The following is a 19,918-nucleotide window of genomic DNA, read 5'->3' as shown; positions in this document are numbered from 1 at the left end:
ATTGACTTCATGTTTTGCTCGTACCATTGAAAGCTTATACGGAGCCGAAATGAACGGTATGCTTCAAAAGGCATATACATCAGATAACCACACGTCAGTATACATTATATGTGTAAACCAACACTTAAGGTTCCTATAGTAACAATGTCTATACTTTATGGCAGCAGAACAAATAAGGACAAGTTCTAAGTTGTTCTATAGAAAAAGTTTAGATTGAATGTTCATGAACTTGCAAGATGCTGCAATCGTTAACATGATTGACGTGGCGTGATAACTTGATTTACAGCATGGTAGTATATGTAGATATCTTAAAGGGTTGAACCAGGATCACAAGTTATACCCTATCCAAAGGAAAGGTGATTGATGGGGGTCTCACCTCTGAGCCTCCCACTGATCCTGATAAAGGGGGTCCTGCATCGCCAGACCTCCTCACTGTGGGCTAAGTGCATACCAGCAGTGAGCAGGAGACTGAATCGAGCGATGGTCGTGCAAGAAGGTTGATGCTCCATTCACTTTCAATGGAACTGTGAAGCTCGGGTATATCCATCAGCCCCAATTAAATTAATGGGGTGCTGACTGCTTATGCTCGGCCAGCACTCTATTCATTCTGACGTTACTGCGAGGGGCAGAAGTGACCCCGCAGTGATAGACAAGGGGGGACACAGGAGTTCCATTCTTGAGATTGGCTAAGGTCACAGCGGTTAGACCTTCACTGATAAGTAAGTTATCCTATGGATAGGAAATAACTTGTGATTCTCTTGCAACTCCCTTTAAATGTCAGGGGAACATTTGTTACATCTGTACGTATGGGTATGGAAGAATATTATTGCATTGGTGATGTTGATATGGATATAACATGCCCATTGCAGCAAGACATTAGCCGTTCTATTCACTTGATATGTGTTACGTCTGTACGGCGCACTTAAGCACTGCGCCTCAGCATAGACGCAAGATGGTGTCCTAATAAAACCGTAAACACACTCACATAGTATTTGCAAGAACCAATTACACCACTCTAGGCAAAGATAGAAGGAAACTTGTTTCAGGGAAAGTGGGGCACCCTTGCCTAAAAACGGGGTAGGCGCCCTAATAAGGACAGCCCTACTTTCTTCATCTAGGACCTGGCTATTCCTGATTATGAACCTGAAAAAATACACAAAACACAGAACAGGACAGTTCATACTCCACACGTCTGGCCACCTGCACGGACCCAACAGAACATGCTGCTATTTACACCAACATACCAGGTAATGCAAACCTCACAGAGAAGAAACCCCACTCAGAACTCACATGTAAATAGCTTTGCATGTGTCCAAGTGTCCTTACACCAAGGATAAATAGAGTCAGCCACCATGCTGACATAAAAGGAACCATGTCAGGAATCACCCATCTGACCATACAAGACATCAGATGTCTAGAGGCCGCACCTGTCAAAGCGGAAGGGAGAAGGGGTCCGCATAAGATGCAGGCAACAACTACAAGTGTCCAGACCGTCCTCAGGGAAAGAGAGAGAGACACTTCAGACTAACATGCATAACACCCAGCTCTGAGTGCAAATAGAACAGAAACAGTAAAATGATCAGCATCCTCTAGCCAGAGGAGCTGGTATTTATATTCAGCACACCAGCAAGGATTGGTTGGCTGGAGAAATTTCACACCCAACCAGCTCAATTATCCCACAACTGAGAAAGTATGCTCCTGGAAACCCATAGTACTACAGATCCCAGCAGCACAACCTAACAATATGTTACTGGCATGTTGGATGGCAGGTCAGTGTGCATGGATAACAGCAAAATTGCATAATCTCTGTTCCTTGGGCGGTCCTATCAGTGATGGAAGGCTGTCCCTATATGTACACTCATACAGAGATAAGAGGATAGCATCCTTCCACAAGTTGGGCCACCGTCTTGTGAAATATTACACTAGGTGCATTGGCACTGAATTTTGTTCTTGCAGTCTTTGAAGGCGTATTCTCATGTGATAGGGAATACATGTCAGATCACTGAGGGTCCAACTGCCAGCAACCCTGGCGACCCCGAGACCTGTGCCCCCCAAAGCTCCATAAGAATGGTGTGGTGATGCGCAAGCATGACCACCACTCTATTCACTTCTATGGGACAAAATTGTTGAGCGTATCAATCTCCATCTGTCTCATAGAAGTAAATGGAGTGATGATCACGGATACTCACCACTGCTTCATTCTCTTAGAGGATTTGGGATGCACAGACCTCAGGATCACCGAGTGTCCCAGCAGTCGGATCCCTAGCAATCTGACATTTATTGCCCATCCAATGGATAGGGAAAAAATGTCATATTGGAAAAACCCTTTAAAAGGGAACCTGTCATCAAGTTCATGCTGCCCGATTCATGAATACTGGGCAAATATGCCTATTTGGCCTACGTAGGTTGTATTCTAACATGCGTCCATGTTTCAGAATAACCATACTTAGACGTTTGACTCAGAGCTGAGCTAGAATGGAGCTCTGAGTCAAAGCAGTGGGCCGTTCCGGGCTCTCCCTGCCCGCAGTATCAAGAGTAACAGCTCCTCTCCCTGCTTGTGTATAGATAGAGGACTATTAGTCTTGATGACATGGTTAAGGAGATCTGGCATGGCCCACCTCTTTGACTCAGAGCTCCATTCTAGCTAAGCTCTGACTCAAACTTCTAAGCGTGGGTTTTGGAATTCAACATGCATGGGCCGTGTGGGCATATCTGTCCCTAGTTGATGCTGCCTGTGGATCGGGCAACATGAACCCGGTAATAGGTTCACTTTAATTCAAAGATGCAAATGAATTGTCCACACAACTGAGGCCAGTGAAGCACATAATATGATATGTACAAGTATTTGTGAGGCTTTTACAGGATGGATTTACTTAGGATGGACCCGAAGATATGCATCATCCGAAATGTCTAAGAGCTTTTGTTCCCTTAGCGCACTATAAATACTATTTATATACATAAGGTAGCCAGTTAAATCTTGCTCATTCATGTTTGAACAGTTTCTCGTCTTTGTGGATGACCTGGGAAGAAAGATGAAATTTGGCTTGAGTCATTCTCTGCAGAAATCAGTCAAGCAAAATATTGTTCATTTCCTAAACCTCACGCACACGTCTGTATTAATGCTCGGTTTTACAGCGCCATAAGGTCCATGGGGCATTTACTGCAGGTCCATTTACCTCTGGAATCTCAATCAGTTGATGTATACAAGGAGGCATTCTGCCCTAGAAACAATGTAGCACATTATGGCATAATACACAGCGGAAAAATCAGCTATGTCTATACATTGCCTTATAGGGAGCTAGGGCATAAAGGAAGTGAGGAGCAGAAGATTGTGCCCATGGCGGGCATTAGCAATGTTCAACTTATGCGGTTGCACAGGGCTCCGGCCACCAGCTTATAGGGTGGCCTCCACACAGATATAGACTGGGGATGATCATCCCCCTTAAGGCCCATTTAGAAACGAGAATTGCTCAAAAATTGCTCTAAGCCGTCTTTTGAGTGATTCTCGTTGCGTCTAAATGCGCTGACATTGTGCAGTTTTCGTGCACGAGTCGTTCTCACTCATTTCAAGTTTTCTTGAATTAAGTGATCAGCTCTTATCAGTGCAGGTAGCTGTTATAACAGCCGGCTGCACTGATAAGATTCTCTGTGCCTGTGTCCTGCGGTGAATTCACAGCGGGGCACGTGTTTTAAGGGTGCAGAACAATACAGCTGTTTGCTTATGCAAAACAGCTGTATTGTTCTATTAGGGGCCACGGCTGTGTCCCGCTCTGGCTGCATAACTGTATAGTAGCTACTTAGCTATGCAAAGATGATCACTCAAAACTGTCACTCAAACTGTCGTTTAAGTGACATTTGAGCGATCATCTGTCAGGGTAAATGGGGTATTAGGCCCCCCCCAGCCAGATGATCTTCTTCATCAGTGAGGCAGCATCTTCAGGAGTTACATGAATCATTCTCCTCCTGGCTCTGTCTCCTCCCCTCTGATGTTCCAAGGCACAGCTATCAGCCCATTGGCACACACGCTACACAATTGATTAGTTATGTTACTGTATTTATGTACTGAGTTTGATTCTGGTGCTGTATGTATTTACTGAGCTTGGTTCTGGTGCCGTATGTATGCACTGAGTTTGGTTCTGGGGCTGTGTTTATTTCATGATCTTGGTTCTGGTGCATTATTTATTCGCTGAGATGTTCTGGTGTGGGTGCATTGCTATCTTGCTGTTTTCTGCACAAACAGAATGCAGGCAGATTGCTTATCAGTGCAATATATGATATTTTTCTTATGACTAGGGGAAAAACAAAATTATGCACAAGGTGCCATTAAACCTAAATCCCAAACTAGTTGTGCCTTTTGACAGCCAGAGAAAAAGTACCCCCAAGACTTATGTCAGAGACCCCTCACCTAGTTAACCAGTATCTTGTTCTGCACTGTTGAGCTGTCTCCAGATGGGTTTCTGCTCCTTTTAAAGGAGACTCTGGTTTAGCTTATATCCTTAGTCATGCTGCAAGACCTGTTACAGGGTTGGATATTGACTTATAGGGAAGCTACCTCCTATAAGTGGCATTAGAGAGACACTTTTCCTTCTTCCCAGAAGATAGCTAATTTGAATATCCTGTTCCCCAAAGAGCATTGCCTGGCCTGTAAGACTCTATAAGTTCCTTGCAACGAGGCATATTAGTGAAACAAGGCAAAACAAACTATGGCTGCCACCTCCAAGGGTCTTCATCTTAAGTACCATGGTTTAGGACACGTGGTAGGTGAGGACCCTGTTGCCGATTCTGCATTGGAGCCCAAGATTCAATAGCTGATATACTTTTTGTTTTAACTGAAGTCGCTCTTCTCCATAAAGACCAAAGTTTTCACAATTTGCCGGGTTCAGATCATCTTGAGACAAATTCTGGTTCAGGATGTTAGCAGTTGAAATAAATTACAGTGTAAATTCAAGCAAAGTCATTTCTTTAAGACGGCTTCAACATGGGCGACGCGATATCGGCGCGAGGAAATCGCAGCAATATCGCATCGGTGGTCCGTGCGATATCACTAAGTTTTCTCACGACGATAACACGATTTTGTGTCGCTACTAAGTTACACGTGATGCTACAAAGTTGCATGACTTTGTAGCACCATGTGCAAGGACTAGAGAGGAGTGAGCATACTCGCTAAGGCAAATTACTCGAGCAAGTATTGCCTTATGCGAGTACCTGCCTGCTTGTCTCAAAAGATTCGGGTGCTGGCGGGGGAGAGCGGGGAGTTGAGGGAGTGAGCAGGTGGGAGCGGGGGGAGAGAGTGAAAGAGAGATCGCCCCCCCATTCCTCCCCGATCTCCCCGCCGCCCCCCGCCGGCACCCGAATCTTTTGAGACAAGCAGGCAGGTACTCGCATAAGGCACTACTCGCTCGAGTAAGTTGCCTTAGTGAGTACGCTCGCTCATCTCTAGCAAAGACTTTCGGGGGGTAGAGAGCTTAGAAACACAGAAGCCATATATCAATCAAGTTTCTGACACTTACATTTTTTGATCGGTAAGGCCCCCTTAACACGGGCGTATTTGTGTATATCCAAAATTTGCACGCACAACACGCAGAGAATAGAACCCATTGATTTCAATGGGTTTTTTACATGACGCACGTTTTTTTCCTGCGCATTTCATTTATGGTCTAAGAATAGAGATGAGCGAGTATACTCTCTAAGGCAGATTACTCAAGCAAGAAGTGCCTTAGCCGAGTATCTCCCCGCTCATCTCTACAGATTCGGGGGCCGGCGGGGGGCGGGGAGCGGCAGGGGAGAGCGGGGAGGAACGGAGGGGAGATCTCTCTCTCCCTCTCTCCCCCCTGCTCCCCGCCGCATCTCACCTGTCACCCATGCCGGCCCCCGAATCTTTAGAGACGAGCGGGGAGATACTCGGCTAAGGCACTACTCGCTCGAGTAATGTGCCTTAGCGAGTATACTCGCTCATCTCTATCTAAGAACTAAAAAAGTCAATTTTTTGCACTAAAAAAAAGTAGCGTAGACCAAAATTTGCTATTTTTTTTACTATTAAAAAACATAAAAGTGCATTGATATATTCCCCCCCCCCCCCCCCCCCCAACGTCTATGCCGGGATTTTGCAGCTGCGATGGCTAAACTCATATGGTAAAAAATGTAATCAGCACAGAGTGTTGGACGACGGGATGATAAAAGGTGGAGACTGACCGTTAATTTGAGGTTTCTCACCACTCAGTAGACGCGACTCCCTTCTGTTCTTACCCACACTGTATAGTCCGGATGTGACTAGAATGGTATTACAGAACATGTATATCGCTACTAGGAAATTGACTATAATCCCCTCATTCGTTGAGCTGTTCAATATGAACTTCGTCAGGATGTGATGGCGACCTCAGGAACTCATTACAATAGCATTATTCAGAATGAGGTCGATACAACTTACGGAACTTACAGCACATTCTTCTTTTACAAGTGCAACATTTTCCACACCACGGAGATGGGAAAAAAATGTGGTTTGCGTAAGGTCACTGGGAAGCGGGCAAAGAATGTTAATGAATTTCTAAATATATTCCGAGGAAGAGCAGGAACAGTGACCCTTAGCACACTCCTATCATCGTATATACACAAGCTACATGGATGGATTGCACAAGAGCCTGAGAGCAGATGAGGAAGGGCCGTGCACTGCACAGATGGGGAAGATGCAACGGGCAAGATTCAATTACGGAGGAAAGGGCATCAAAATTAATTTACATAATCATTTTCCAGATAAACATTAATTTTATCGCTCTGTAAGTCTTAGTAACATGGAAATATTGCATCTAATGAGAACTCAAGATATATGTTAACGATCGAGTTATTCTCCAGCTGTTCAGGGGACATAAAAGTCTGTGATGTATAGTGTGTCAAGTAGGTATAAAGGATCACACTTGAAAAAGATATTCAGGTAGCGCAACGTTACTGCGGAATGACATAGAAATCATGTATGGATACAGCAGAGCTGAGTTTGGCAATGCCGTGAAGTTGAGCTTGTCGTTTGGCAGAGCTGTGCTTTCGCAGTAAGGTTATAAGCAAACTTAACCCTTTGCAATCCAATTTTCAATTCAGGGTCTCCTAGGGGGCTTTCTCTTACTGCCATTATACAACAGCACCATCTGCTGGCTTGAGCCAGTACAGCAGAATAGGGCATGCTGGAGAGGCCCCCCGACAACAGAGCGGCCTTTAATATACAGTAAGAATACCCTGTCGGACGTCTTCCGACATCGGAGCTAAACAGCCTTCAATCAGAATGTCTTTAGACGTCAGACAGTGGATTGGAAAGGGTTAAAGGGGTTTTCCAGGGAAATACTATTGATGACCTATCATCTGGATCAATAGTTGATCGGCCGGGTCCATCGCTCAGGACCTCAACTGATCAGCTGTTCGGCCGCATGCTGTCAACGCAGCAATAACAGAGGGCGGAGAGGAAGCCTCTGTACCGACCTCCTTATAGTGGCCGGCGCTTGTAACTGCAGGCACGGCTCTCATTGAAATTAAGGAGGTCGGCGCTGAGGCTTTCGCTCCGACCTCTGTGTTATTGCGGCGCTGTCAGCATATGACCGCTCAGCTGATCAGTCGGGGTCCCGAGCGTCGGACCCCGGCCGATCAACTATTAATGACCTATCCTGATGATAGGTTATTAATAGGATTTCATTGGAAAACTCCTTTAAGCCGGATTCACTCGAACGTAAGCGCATTTGTGCGCGTTTTTGCGGCGTGTATGTGGGAGTTCCGTGCTTGCAGAAAAATAAAAAGGTTATGGCTTTTTAAAAATGGAGATGAAAACCTGAAAATCCCCCCAAAAATCGTTGCGTCCTTATAGCCAAAATAAGCCGTGTCCTTAAGGCCCAATTTCCGTGGGCGGGTTTGAATGGCGGAATCCACAATTCAAGTCGCCCATAGGGAAGCATGGGCGTCCACAGCTGAATTACACCATGCGGATTTGTTTTGTGGACCTTTTGGTGCATAAAACAAATCGCAGCATGCTCCATTTCAGTACGGTTCCCGCACGGGCGGCTTCCATTGAAGTCAATGGAAGCTATGCGATCCGCGGCCCATCCGCAATGGACATTACAGACAGGCCGCGGGACAGCAGGAGTTTGGCACTTCCGCACACATCCGCAGTAAAAAAAAGAATAAGACCCGGACAGGTACGTACGGTCATCGGCCGTGGGCAGGGTCGGATTCCGCTGCAGGCTCCCGCATGCAGAATCCAACCCGCCGTGGACATGAGGCCTAAAGGGTTAACGTAAAAAACTAGATTTTTACAATAGGCCATTTTCTGATGACACATTCCCTTTAACACTGATATTGACTTATGTAAAAGGTCCCTTAGAGACTAGCGCTAACCTATAACTCCTGCCATCCTATTGGACGACCTATAATAGACTCATTTTAGTTTTCGCATTCCGAACTCTCCTTTCTGCTGCTCCGCACAATACACAACCTAACATCCCCCAGGTTTCCCTGCAGTGTTTCAGTATTACAATCCATCTGAAATAATGACTCTATTTTTCCTGCCGAGGTTAATACTTCGCCATTAGTCCTGCATTGTACCACCGGATTAGTGTGACCTAATTGTATTGTTTTGAACTTTTGGTATTAAATTGTATTTTCTGCACCTTTGTGCTTTTCCGTGCTTTAGCTAAACCATTAATCAATTTGTCTATTACCTCCCACCTTGGATTACCCCCGCTTTCTGCCAACTAAACAAACACATTTTCTCATCCAGTTCATTTGTTCAATCCATAAGGATCCTATTAAAGGACGCATAGAAAAAGCATTCCCACACATTTCCAACTACAGTGAGGTACGGAGCATAAAAAAGACTATTTGCAAAGTTATGGTGACATTTCTGCTTGGGGTGGAGCTGAACTGCGACTCATAGTGCCTATAAAGCCCTGGTAGGGTTTGTCTGCATACAATAACGGCAAGGTATCATGCTGCGATACAATGTTGAGATGTAAAATGTAGGATTGCTTTAATATTTTAGGCATTTTATTATTAGAGGCAACAAGCATGCAGTCTGTATAACTGTGGTGCCCAAAAAGTGCCCATGTCTGCCAGGCACATGTGAAAAAGACGGGTATACTAATAGTTCACAGACTGAACATGAGTCAATAATGTGATGCAGCAACCAATAAGGCAAACACAATTCTGGGATGTATTAAGAGAAGCATAGAGTCTAGATCACGTGAGGTCATTATCCCCCTCTACTCTTCCTTAGTCAGACCCCATCTGGAATACTGGGTCCAGTTCTGGGCACTACAATTTAAAAAAAGACATCAACAAACTGGAGCAAGTTCAGAGAAAAGTTACCAAGATGGTGAGAGGTCTGCAAATCATGTCCTGTGAGGAACGGTTAAAGGATCTGGGAATGTTTAGCTTGCAAAAAAGATGGCTAAGAGGAGACTTAATAGCTGTCTACAAATATCTGAAGGGCTGTCACAGTGCAGAGGGATCAGCCCTATTCTCATCTGCACAAGGAAAGACTAGAAGCAAGAGGAGGAAACTGAAAGGGAGGAGACACAGATTAGATATTAGACAGTGAGGGGGATTAATGAGTGGAACAGGTTACCACAGGAGGTGGTGAGTTCTACTTCAAGGGAAGCGTTCAAACAGAGGCTGGACAAATATCTATCTGAGATGATTTAGTTCTCCAACATATTTCAAGAGTTGTTTCCTTTTAAGCTTTTTCTGGATCACTACAGGAAAACAATTTCCTAAAATTTACCCTTCACTCTATCCACATCTTCTCCCATTCCCTGGTTAGACTTGATGGATATATGCCTTGCTTCTGTTATGGCTGTGGCTGGCAACTTCCCCTCTCACTGGTCATGGCCATCCATATTCTGTTCGGCAGGCTTCCCACCATCCTGCTGCCAATAGGGTACAGGTATGTGCCTGGGCCATCTCTTAAAGGGCCAGCACATGCACCTAGCTTTTTCTTCCCTAACAGATAGTCCTCTGGTTATATAAGTCACCCTCCCCCATTGGTGGTGCCTGAGCAATAGGTTCTGCTTGGCTTTGAAAAGGTGCTGTCATTTCATGATTGTCCCCTCTCTGCCTGAGGACATGGTGATAGCAAACTCAATAAAAGAGTATAAAAGGGGCCTGGACGCCTTTCTGGAGCATTACAATATTACATGTTATAGTCACTGATTACATCAGAAAGGTTGGTGATCTGGGGATTATTCTGATTGCCAGTCTGGAGTTGGGAAGTAATTTTTCCTTAATTGGGGAAAATTGGCTTCTACCACATGGTTTTGTTTTGCCTTCCTCTGGATCAACATTGGGGGGGGGGGGGTAATAGGCTGAACTGGATGCCTTTTTTGGCCAAACATACTATGTTACTATACAAATTACTATGTTTCCTGGGTTTTACCTGTGCCTGTTCACCCAGCTTTCCTGACTTCTCCTGTCCTGACCTCGGCTTGTACCTTGACCATGATTTTCCAATTGCCACCTACCCTGACCCTCTGCCTTTCTCTCTTTGTATGCAAGAAATCTGTCTGTCCTGACTTCTGCTTGTGATATCAACTATATTACTGTCCGTCCCTCCGGTATTGCACTATAATGCCTCTGACCTGTCCATGCCAGCTGCCACTGCACCGAGACTACTCTTGGGGTAATTGCTTTGGGGTCCCTGCAGCCAACACCAGATCCCTTTAAAAGGGGTAAAAGTGTGAAAACCTGGAGGCGCTGCCTTAAGGAGTATCCCAAAGTGCAATCAGTAAGACAGTGTTTCCACACCGGTTGTGTCACAGTTTCAACTCATCTAAGTATGTCATTATGTAACTGTTACAATATGGTCTAGAGTAGAGGATGATGGGTAACATTTTAGGAGTCTGCTGGAGCTTCCCTTTAAAAGAGTTCTACAAGATAAGAAAAACATGGCTGCAAAAGCCTCACCAGCCAAGGCAATTCTCATCCCTTCTATATATTGATTTACATTGTCTTTGCAAATTAGATATAATCAGGAGAAAACAGAGATTTCTTTTCTGCTGACCAAAGAATGTCTTTTTCGGCTTCTTCGATCTCCAAGCATTTCCTGCGAAAAAGTTTATTTTCCTTGTCTTTCCAGTAAGTTCTGTAGCCCAAGGCTTTTGCATTTAATAATATTGCTTTTACTTTCCCGTTACATTTCTGTTTGAAGATAACTTAATCCTGCCAAAGAATTCTTTCAATATCTTCCCATCTCTAAAACAACACGTTGAAGATGGCTTAGTGGTTTATTTGTGGTGAGACATAGTTCCAGCCGGAAGAATGAAGAAGTCTTGATAATCTTGACCAAGCAAGTTCTTAACCGCAGAGGAGCCCATGATGTCATACTATAATGGAATCCCCCATAATTAAAATAGACATTTTCCTTGATTTTCCTCAATGTACCGGATAGATACACATGATTTTTCAAATTTTGAGATTTCATAGTTTAATCCAACAGTGGACACATCCTTTCCTACAGTTTCTTAAAAGAAACCAAAAAAGTTGCGCACGCGGTTTTCCAGTCTTGTAGAAGTTCAGCAGCACACACGGCTGTTAACTGGGTTTTACCAAGTTATAAAAGTTATTCCCTATTCGTGGGAGTCTAACTGCTTGGACCCCCAATGTTCTCAGGAACAAGGTTCTGAAGGTCTCCGCGTGAAGGAAGCGACGTGTGGAATCATTTCAGTACCAGTGCCGGAAATTGCCAAGTACAAGCACCCGGAAATCGCCAGTGCTATAACTGAAACATAAGGATTTGAGTCATGAATGCGTGACCAATGCTTTATTGATGCCAAAGACCTCGAAACCCTCATTCTCGGTTAGATCGGTTGGACCCCCACTGATCGTAACGTTATCCCCTATCCTATGGATAGTCATGACTGCTGAGCACTGTCATTGGCTGTTGCAGCTTGTTTGTAGATAGGTGCTCCGCCTGTCAAGTGATATCTTAGGAAGATCGGAGCCGGCAGCGGAGGATGAGCGGGAAAGCAGAGTGAGGTGAGAAACTGCTTATTTGGTATTTTAATGCTTGGGGGACCCGTTGACCCGATTAACTCCTTTAACCCCTTAAGGATACGGCCTATTTTGGCCCAAAGGATATAACGATTTTGGGGGAATTTTCATCTCCACTTTTCAAAAGCCATAACTTTTTTATTTCTCTGTCAACATGGCCGTCTGAGGGCGTTTTTTTCTGAGTGGCGAACTGCAGTTTTTATTGGTACCATTTTGGGTCCATTTTTTCTGCAGGTCAGTCCGATTACGACAATACTAAAACTTTTTTTTTTTTTTAGATTTTTCCACTTTTACACAATAAACCTCTTTTTTTTTTGGAAATTATTATTTTTTTATATCATTGCATTCAGAGTCCCATAACTTTTTTATTTTTCCATGGACAGAGCTGTGTTTTTTTTTTGGTTTTTTTTTGTGTATCGAGCTTTTTTGATCACCTTTTATCAAGTTGTTTTAGGCAAAATTAACAAAATAAGCATTTTGTCTTAGTTTTTAAGGTTTTTTTTTACGTTTTTTTCTGTGCAGGATAAATAGTGTGTTCAATTTCTTGTACAGCTCATTATGGATATGATGATATCAAATATTCGGGTTTTTAATTTTTTTTATACAAACAAGAGAAAGTTCAAAAAAGGTTTTTCTTGTTTGTTTTTTTATGTGTTTTTTATTTACACTATTGTTATATTTTAGGTCCCGGTAGGGAACTTGAACCATAAAAGTTCAGAGCACTATGATAATGCATTGCAGTACTTCTATACTACAGTGCACTAATTAATTATCGCTCACAATAGCGCTCATAAGCCATCGCAGGCCCAGACACTAGTGCATAGCATCTGTGTGCCATGGAAACCCATCGGCCCTCCACGATTACATCGAGGGTGCCAATGACGTTACAGAAGGAGTGCACTGCCCCTGTGAATCCTTTACATACCATGATGTACATGGATTGCAGCATGTAAGGGGTTAGGAGCAAGGATCGATGCTCTCAGCGATCCCCGCTGATGCAGCGGGTGGCCGGCTATCAGTCACAGCCAACAACCTCTGCAGGATGGAGTGGGCTCACATTTGATCCCACATCATCGACCGAGCATAAGTTTACGTCCTGTTTAGAGATGAGTGAGTATACTCGCTAAGACACATTACTCGAGGGAGTAGTGCCTTAGCCGAGTATCTCCCTGCTCGTCTCTAAAGATTCGGGGACCGGTGTGGCTGACAGGTGAGTTGCGGCGGGGGGGGGGGGGAGGGAGAGAGAGATCTCCCCTCCGTTCCTCCCTGCTCTCCCCCGCCGCTCCCCGCCCCCCACCAGCCCCCTAGCCAGGACATAAGTTTACATCCTATAGCATAGAAGAGCTTTCTATCCAATGTGGCGATACCCAACCCCATAATGAGTGGCCCAGTTTGCTATTGGGCCCCTCTCCTCAGTGAATGCTACTGATTCAGAATCAAATGTATGAGTAATGCTTCGGATAGACCATGAATCATTTCAAGGAAATCTTCTGCATAACACGGGCAAACTCAGTAGGGTAATCTGCATCCATTATCCACTAAGACAGCTTAGTTCCAGTGCTGGTGCATTCTCCTTAGGGGATAATGAACTTCATATGCTTTCCCACTTTCAAGTAGAGTTTGTTATCCGAGCTTATAGTCGGCGTTACATGAAAAATGTTAATAAAAACATGAATATCATTTCCATAGATGTTTGCACATGAAGACTCACTAAAAGCAATGTGATCCCAAATAACGTTATAGTACCTGTCAACTGTACCGAAACAGGGTTAACTGACAACCGGGGAAAGATAAGACTATACCGCAACCTGACAATCACTCATTTAATATTTCTTCTGCAGCATTGAAGCTGTGTATAAAAATGTAAAATGCATCTTGCAGTGCAGCCGAGGCAGTCATGATGGACTGGAAAGAAGACGAGCGCTGACTGTCAAAAGGCATTTGTGACAACTGGAGGTTCTTACCTGAAAAGACCCGGCATGATCTTCTTCTTTTTCCCCATCTTTACCTTCCTTCAGTGCAATGAGAGTAAATCCTCTGAAGTATGCAGGACTAACAGCAGAGAGCGTTACTGAAAGATAAAGAGAATACATAAAGAATGATCAATATTATATAGTATCTAGTGCAAGATATGAAGAAAACGCTTGGAGCGGGGCAGATGCCCCACCTTTACTATGCTCTTTTTACACCCGACCCCACAATTTGTATCTGACATGCACTTTTGATAATTCTCCATGATGTGTTTCATAAAATAAGATAACTCTGTCATCAATTTGAGAAATTAGAGCGCTACAGAGAATACACAGTATTACTTGCTGCCAGATGCCTAATTTGCAGCCACAATGCAAAAGCTATAGCAGGGCTGCGAACAGGCATGTATAATATTGGTTATCTCATGTGGAAGAGTGGATATTCGAGGGCAATGAGGGACAGTTGGGGCTACTACTTGTGCACCCACTATAGCTATGTCTCTACTTGCTGGTCATTTATTGAATGGTTGATTATGTAATACACGGACACACTGGTCCATCAGAGCAATGGAGATTTTTTTTGTTAAAGGGATTGTACCAAGAACAACTTTTACCACCTAGCCACAGTATAGGTGCTAAAAGTCTGATCAGTGGGGGTCTCACCATTGAAATCACCACCAATCCCAAGAATGGGGGGTCCCAGGCCCCCCCTTCCATCACTGTGGTCTCACTGCACCCACCCACAGCGATGTCAGGTTGAAAAAAATCAGCGATCGCGTATTCGCAGGGGGAAACCATTCATTTCAAAGGGACTGATGGAAAAAGCAAACGTGAGTACTCAGCTATGTCCCATTGAAAATAAATATAGCAGGGCTGCGCATGCACAATCACCGCTCCTTTCAATCACCTTCTCACTGCAGTATTATTGCAGTGAGGAGTAGGGGGGCACAGGATCCCTATTCTAAGGATTGGTGGTTTACCATAGACAAATTGCATCCCCCACAGTGGGGAGGGGATAGAATAGAGTGGTGATTGCGCATGCGCGGCAGCGCTCCATTCATTTTCAATTGGGACTGCCGGAGACAGCCAAGCACTTGCACTCGGCTATTTCCGTCAATCCCCTTGGAATGAATGGAGTGGTGCTGTACATACTTATCCGCTGCTCCATTCAATCTGAAGCCACTGCAGGTGGGTGCAGCGAATTCACAGGGACAGAAGGGGACACAGGACCACCATTCTCAGGATCAGTGGTGGTTTTAGTGGTGAGACCCCACCGATCAGACGTATATCACCTATCCTGAGCACAGCTGATAATAATTATTCTTGGTACAACCCCTTTAATGGCTTTCTGCCCTGTCTTATAGAGGGTGATCTCAAGTAGGGGACCCCCTCTATAGTATCCATATCTACTAAAGGGTATGAGATTACCTTTTTTGAGTTTCTCTTTCCCATAACTCATAGAGGTTTCAGAGTTTGCAATCATAATCCGGCCCTTACTAAGGAAAAGCCTATATCCCCCTCAAAAGCATAGCAGTACTTCTACTGGATGATGAGAACGCTCAGTGACATATTGCTGATGGCCTTCCTTGTGAATTAGGGACATGAGATTCAGTCACTGCTTTAATACACAGCTATTTAGCAAGCACAAGAAGTAGAAACCTAAACCCTTTAAAGGGTAATGGATGTAACAGTGGACTATACTGTATATAGATGTGGTATAAGGCGGCTGCTCCCCTGTAGAATGATGCAGACCATTGCATTGAAACACATGACAGTGGTGCAATTATTCCAAAGAGGTCCCTACTTGACCAGAAGGCCTCGAGATACTTCGGGAGTTCCACTAAAACAGGTTGTGCCAAAGTAACGGATGGCAATTGCCCTTCCAACTGTGCAATACAGTTTGTAACAACAGTACAACTAAAAGGGTGGATTCCATTTGGAGGTTCTATCGCCGATCCGGCACTAAATACCGGAAGAAAGAGCGCAGAATGCAGCACTTTTTTTTCCGGTAAAATAACGGGCAGCTGAGTAAAAGCCAAACGGACCCCATTATAGTCAATAGGGTCCGTCCGTTGCTGTTCGTTTCCATCATAAGACGGACCCGTTCGACCAGCGGATTCCGGAGCAGGAAAATGGAACCCTTGTGGCAGATGTACAAGCAGTCTAAGGGCTCCTTCACACTACTGTATCCGTTTTGACGATCACCTATACGTGCCGTAAAATCGCATGAATCGTAAAATTGCCGTGATCGAGTCCCGATCTTTAGCCTTTTTCCTGCCGTTCACACAGGTGGTTGTGTCGTATCGGCAAAAAAATACGCTGCTGTGCGGAAATCCCTCAGTCGACAGAAATCCTTGGAATGACTGCTAATTCTTAAATAGAGACAGCTGTCTTCTTTTCCCTTTTTTTCAGCTCCCGTAGAAATCTATGGGAGCATCCAGCGTATTTTGGCCAAAGATAGGCTAAGACCAATCTTTGGATGACGCGTTTAAAACTGATGACTGAAAACGATTGCCAATATTCTATTTTTCTTGGCGCAATTTTTTTCCGCGCTCAAAAAGCGGCCATCTGAATGACTACATTGGAAACCAATGCTTCAGGTGGTCACGATTTTTGCCAGCTTTTTGGCTGCAGCTAAATAGCTGCATATATATAGTCATGTGAATTAGGCTAAGGTTGTAAGCTGTTAGGAGCAGGTTCTATGTGTCTCTCTGGGAAGAAGGGGGGGTGGGGAGTCGCCTTCCTCTGGATATTCGGGTCTGGTGGCTCTCCTCTCAGGACATCAGTGGGCCGGTTAGAAGGACCACAGGGAGTTCTGTGGTCTCCACCGGGCCGACTTGAGGGTCACTGTGATTATTGGGTAATTTATTAAAGGGCCGGTAATATTTAATTACAATGTTGCTTATTGCTATTCTATTAAATAAAGAATTCTGGAAGAATACATGGTGGTGTTCATCTTTTGTCCTTATACAGCTGCCGCCCAATATTCTGGAGATGGCCTTATCCTGTATATAATAAAATGTATCATTTCCTACACACATGGCGGCAGCTAATGCGGGACAGGAACTATAAAGGGATCCATATATAGAGAGCATATAACTCCACCTACAGGGGGCTCCATATGCAGAGGGCAGAGAACACATAACTCCACCTATAGGGGGCTCCATATACAAGGAGAAGAAAACATATAACTCCACCTATAGGGGGCTCTATATACAGAGAGCAGAGAACACATAACTCCACCAATAGGAGGCTCCCTATACAGAGAGCAGAGGACATATAACTCCACCTATAGTGATAGCATAATCTCCACTCCTGGCTCATGCAGTATATTACAAGAGCTATGGGGTTTAGCACTAATATTGTTTGTGTCCTCACTTCAACACAACATACTACTATAAAAAAGCAAGATGATCAGGTCATCAAGAGCAACTGAGTACAGAAGAAACTGGGGGGTCTCGTATAACAATAGGAAATGGACTAAAGAGGTGTTGATCTCAAGATGGAAAAAGTTGCTATAGGGGTCCTATAACAGAACATGAAAGGAACTGGTAGTAGCAGACAATGAGCCACATTTACTAAGACTCATATATCATGTCAGTCTAAAGAAAAGAGACACGAGGAGTGGTTTGTGCCAAATTTATTAAAAGTGTGATTGTTCTCAGTAAGAGAAACCAAGTAATCTTGTAGATATGACACATTTTAATGGCTAACAAAAATACATGATGTTACAGCGAGCTTTCGGACCTCTCAGTGTCCTTCATCAAGGCAAAAAAAAGGGGATCCGAAGAGGTATATATATATATATATATACACACATGCTTCCGACAAGGCACAGACATGGTGTGATTAATTTGCACTTAAAAGAATACTACAAGAGAAATAAAAACATAGATGTGAAGGTTTTATGGTCCCTAAATTAGTGTTAAGAGATCATCAGGTCAGCAGTGTAATCTGTGCTATAGATGTCTCATACTCCCCAGTCAGGCATGAATCCTTTTGAAGAATTTAACCCTCTGTTGAAAGTGTCAAAAGTTATTATAAATTTATATTCCCAAATTCTTCTGTGGCTTTGTGATTTGAAATTGCCTTTCAATATAATAACTTTCATGTCTTCCAAGTCATGTCCGTGACTAGAAAAGTTCTCCACCATGGGGGATTCTGTCTGTCTTTCTCTGTTTAATTGTGTGGTGATGAGATCTCATCCTCGCTTTAAGTTTTTGTCCTGTTTCCGCAATATAAACCCCCCCAACAGGACATTTACTGCACAGGATCAGGTACACAACATCGGACGTGGAACATGTGAATGTCCCCGGGATCTTATAGTCCTGCTGTGTGTTGGGGATCTGTATCCTGTCCGCGGTCAGTACATGTGAGCAGGTCTTACAACTCCTTACCAAGCTGCGAACCAGACAATATGCCCCACCAGGGAGTGTCTCCCTCTTCCCACCCTCCTCCTACCCACCCTCTGTTCCCTCTCCAAGCCAGTGAAAGGTGTATGAAAAATACCAGAATTGCTACTTATTGGTCATATTGCCTCCCAAAAATAGAATAAAAGTGATAAAAAACTTAAAAAACTCAATTGGTACCAGCAAAAACTACAGCTAGGCCCATAAAAAACAACGTCCCACACAGCTCCATCCATGGAAAAATAAAAAGTTATGGGTCTCAGAATATGGCAACTCAAAGCAATTATTTTTAACATTTTTTATTGTATAAAAATGGTAAAACATAATGTAGGCCGTATAAATGTGGCATTTCTGCAATTCTGTTGACCCGCAGAAAATGTAACGTCATTTCTACATCATGGAGTACATGATAAAAACCGAAGCCAAAAATTTACACCTTTGACATTTTTTTTCTTCATTCCACCCAACATGAAGTTTAAAAAAAACACAGTACATTATACGGTACATTAAATGGCGTTGTTAAAAAATACAACTCATCCCACAAAAAACAAGCCGTCATACAGCTGTGTCGCCACAAACAATATGGCTCCTGGAAGGCGAGGATTTAAAGACACGAACGTCTGCCTAGGGATTGAATTTACCCCTGTGCGTAATAAAATCACTATAGCATACGATCCAATATGAACTCAGCAACTCTGCTTAATGGGCAATGGTTTGTCTGCACTAACATAATTTACGGTTCATCATACAACGTCCTACAGAATCTTTACTACCACTTAAATAAACATTAATTCCCATTAAACAGTAACGGGTGATCTAGCATCTTGGCTTCCACTGTGGATTATTTAATGTTATGTGTACACAAAGTATTATCAGATGCATTTGGATACTGAGCTTCCAGATGGCTAGAAAAAAAACATCTACTAAACAAATGTCTTCTGTCCAAAAACATGGAGTGCAGCCCGTGAGTTGATGAGCACAACTAAAACTGCCAACCTCAAAAATGACTCTATGCTGATTCCATATGATTAAGGTGTTGACATAGGCTTGTTAGTAGACTGTCGATGAGGGTTTCTAATTAGGTGGTAGTAATGAAGTAATGCTGTGCTTCATGAACTTTAAAGACTATGACCCCCTTGTAACCAATTTTTTGATTGCTCCAATGTATCTAAAATGAAGCAACTTTCATTAAAAAAATGTTAAAATCCACTACTGTTCTGGATCTACAGGTCTTAGGCAGACCGATGTGTCTCCATGGTAACAGACTACAAATACTCTTGTTGTCATACTGCATAATTGTTTAATACATTACATTCAGTCGGTTACAAAAAGTAGGGCATAGATGCCCTCATGGAGACAAGTAGGGGACAACTTGGCCACATACACATGGTTGTAGACAGGATTCATATTGTAGAGAATCCCAAATATGGTGCCCACATGCCTTATTATGGAGAAATTGTTTCTGTAGTGGCATGCAGATTGCCTACAAGTCTTTTATTCGACCGCTTGCTCTTCATGGAA

The 19,918-nt window shown here is 43.6% G+C and overlaps 1 protein-coding gene across 3 annotated transcripts in view; it reads right to left on the bottom strand.

Annotated features, from left to right (window-relative positions):
• The window catches only part of SPON1 (spondin 1), a 535,993-nt gene that overhangs the window by 471,991 nt on the left and 44,084 nt on the right, over positions 1-19,918 (bottom strand). For all 3 annotated transcript variants that reach the window (XM_066583268.1, XM_066583266.1, XM_066583267.1), the window contains exon 2: positions 13,983-14,089. In XM_066583268.1, the coding sequence (XP_066439365.1) occupies positions 13,983-14,089 (107 nt within the window). The remainder of the gene's footprint in view (positions 1-13,982; positions 14,090-19,918) is intronic.

The sequence above is a fragment of the Eleutherodactylus coqui genome, chromosome 11 (assembly GCF_035609145.1).
Source record: "Eleutherodactylus coqui strain aEleCoq1 chromosome 11, aEleCoq1.hap1, whole genome shotgun sequence".
Lineage (NCBI taxonomy): Eukaryota > Metazoa > Chordata > Amphibia > Anura > Eleutherodactylidae > Eleutherodactylus > Eleutherodactylus coqui.
This window is presented reverse-complemented; position numbering and strand designations above follow the sequence as displayed.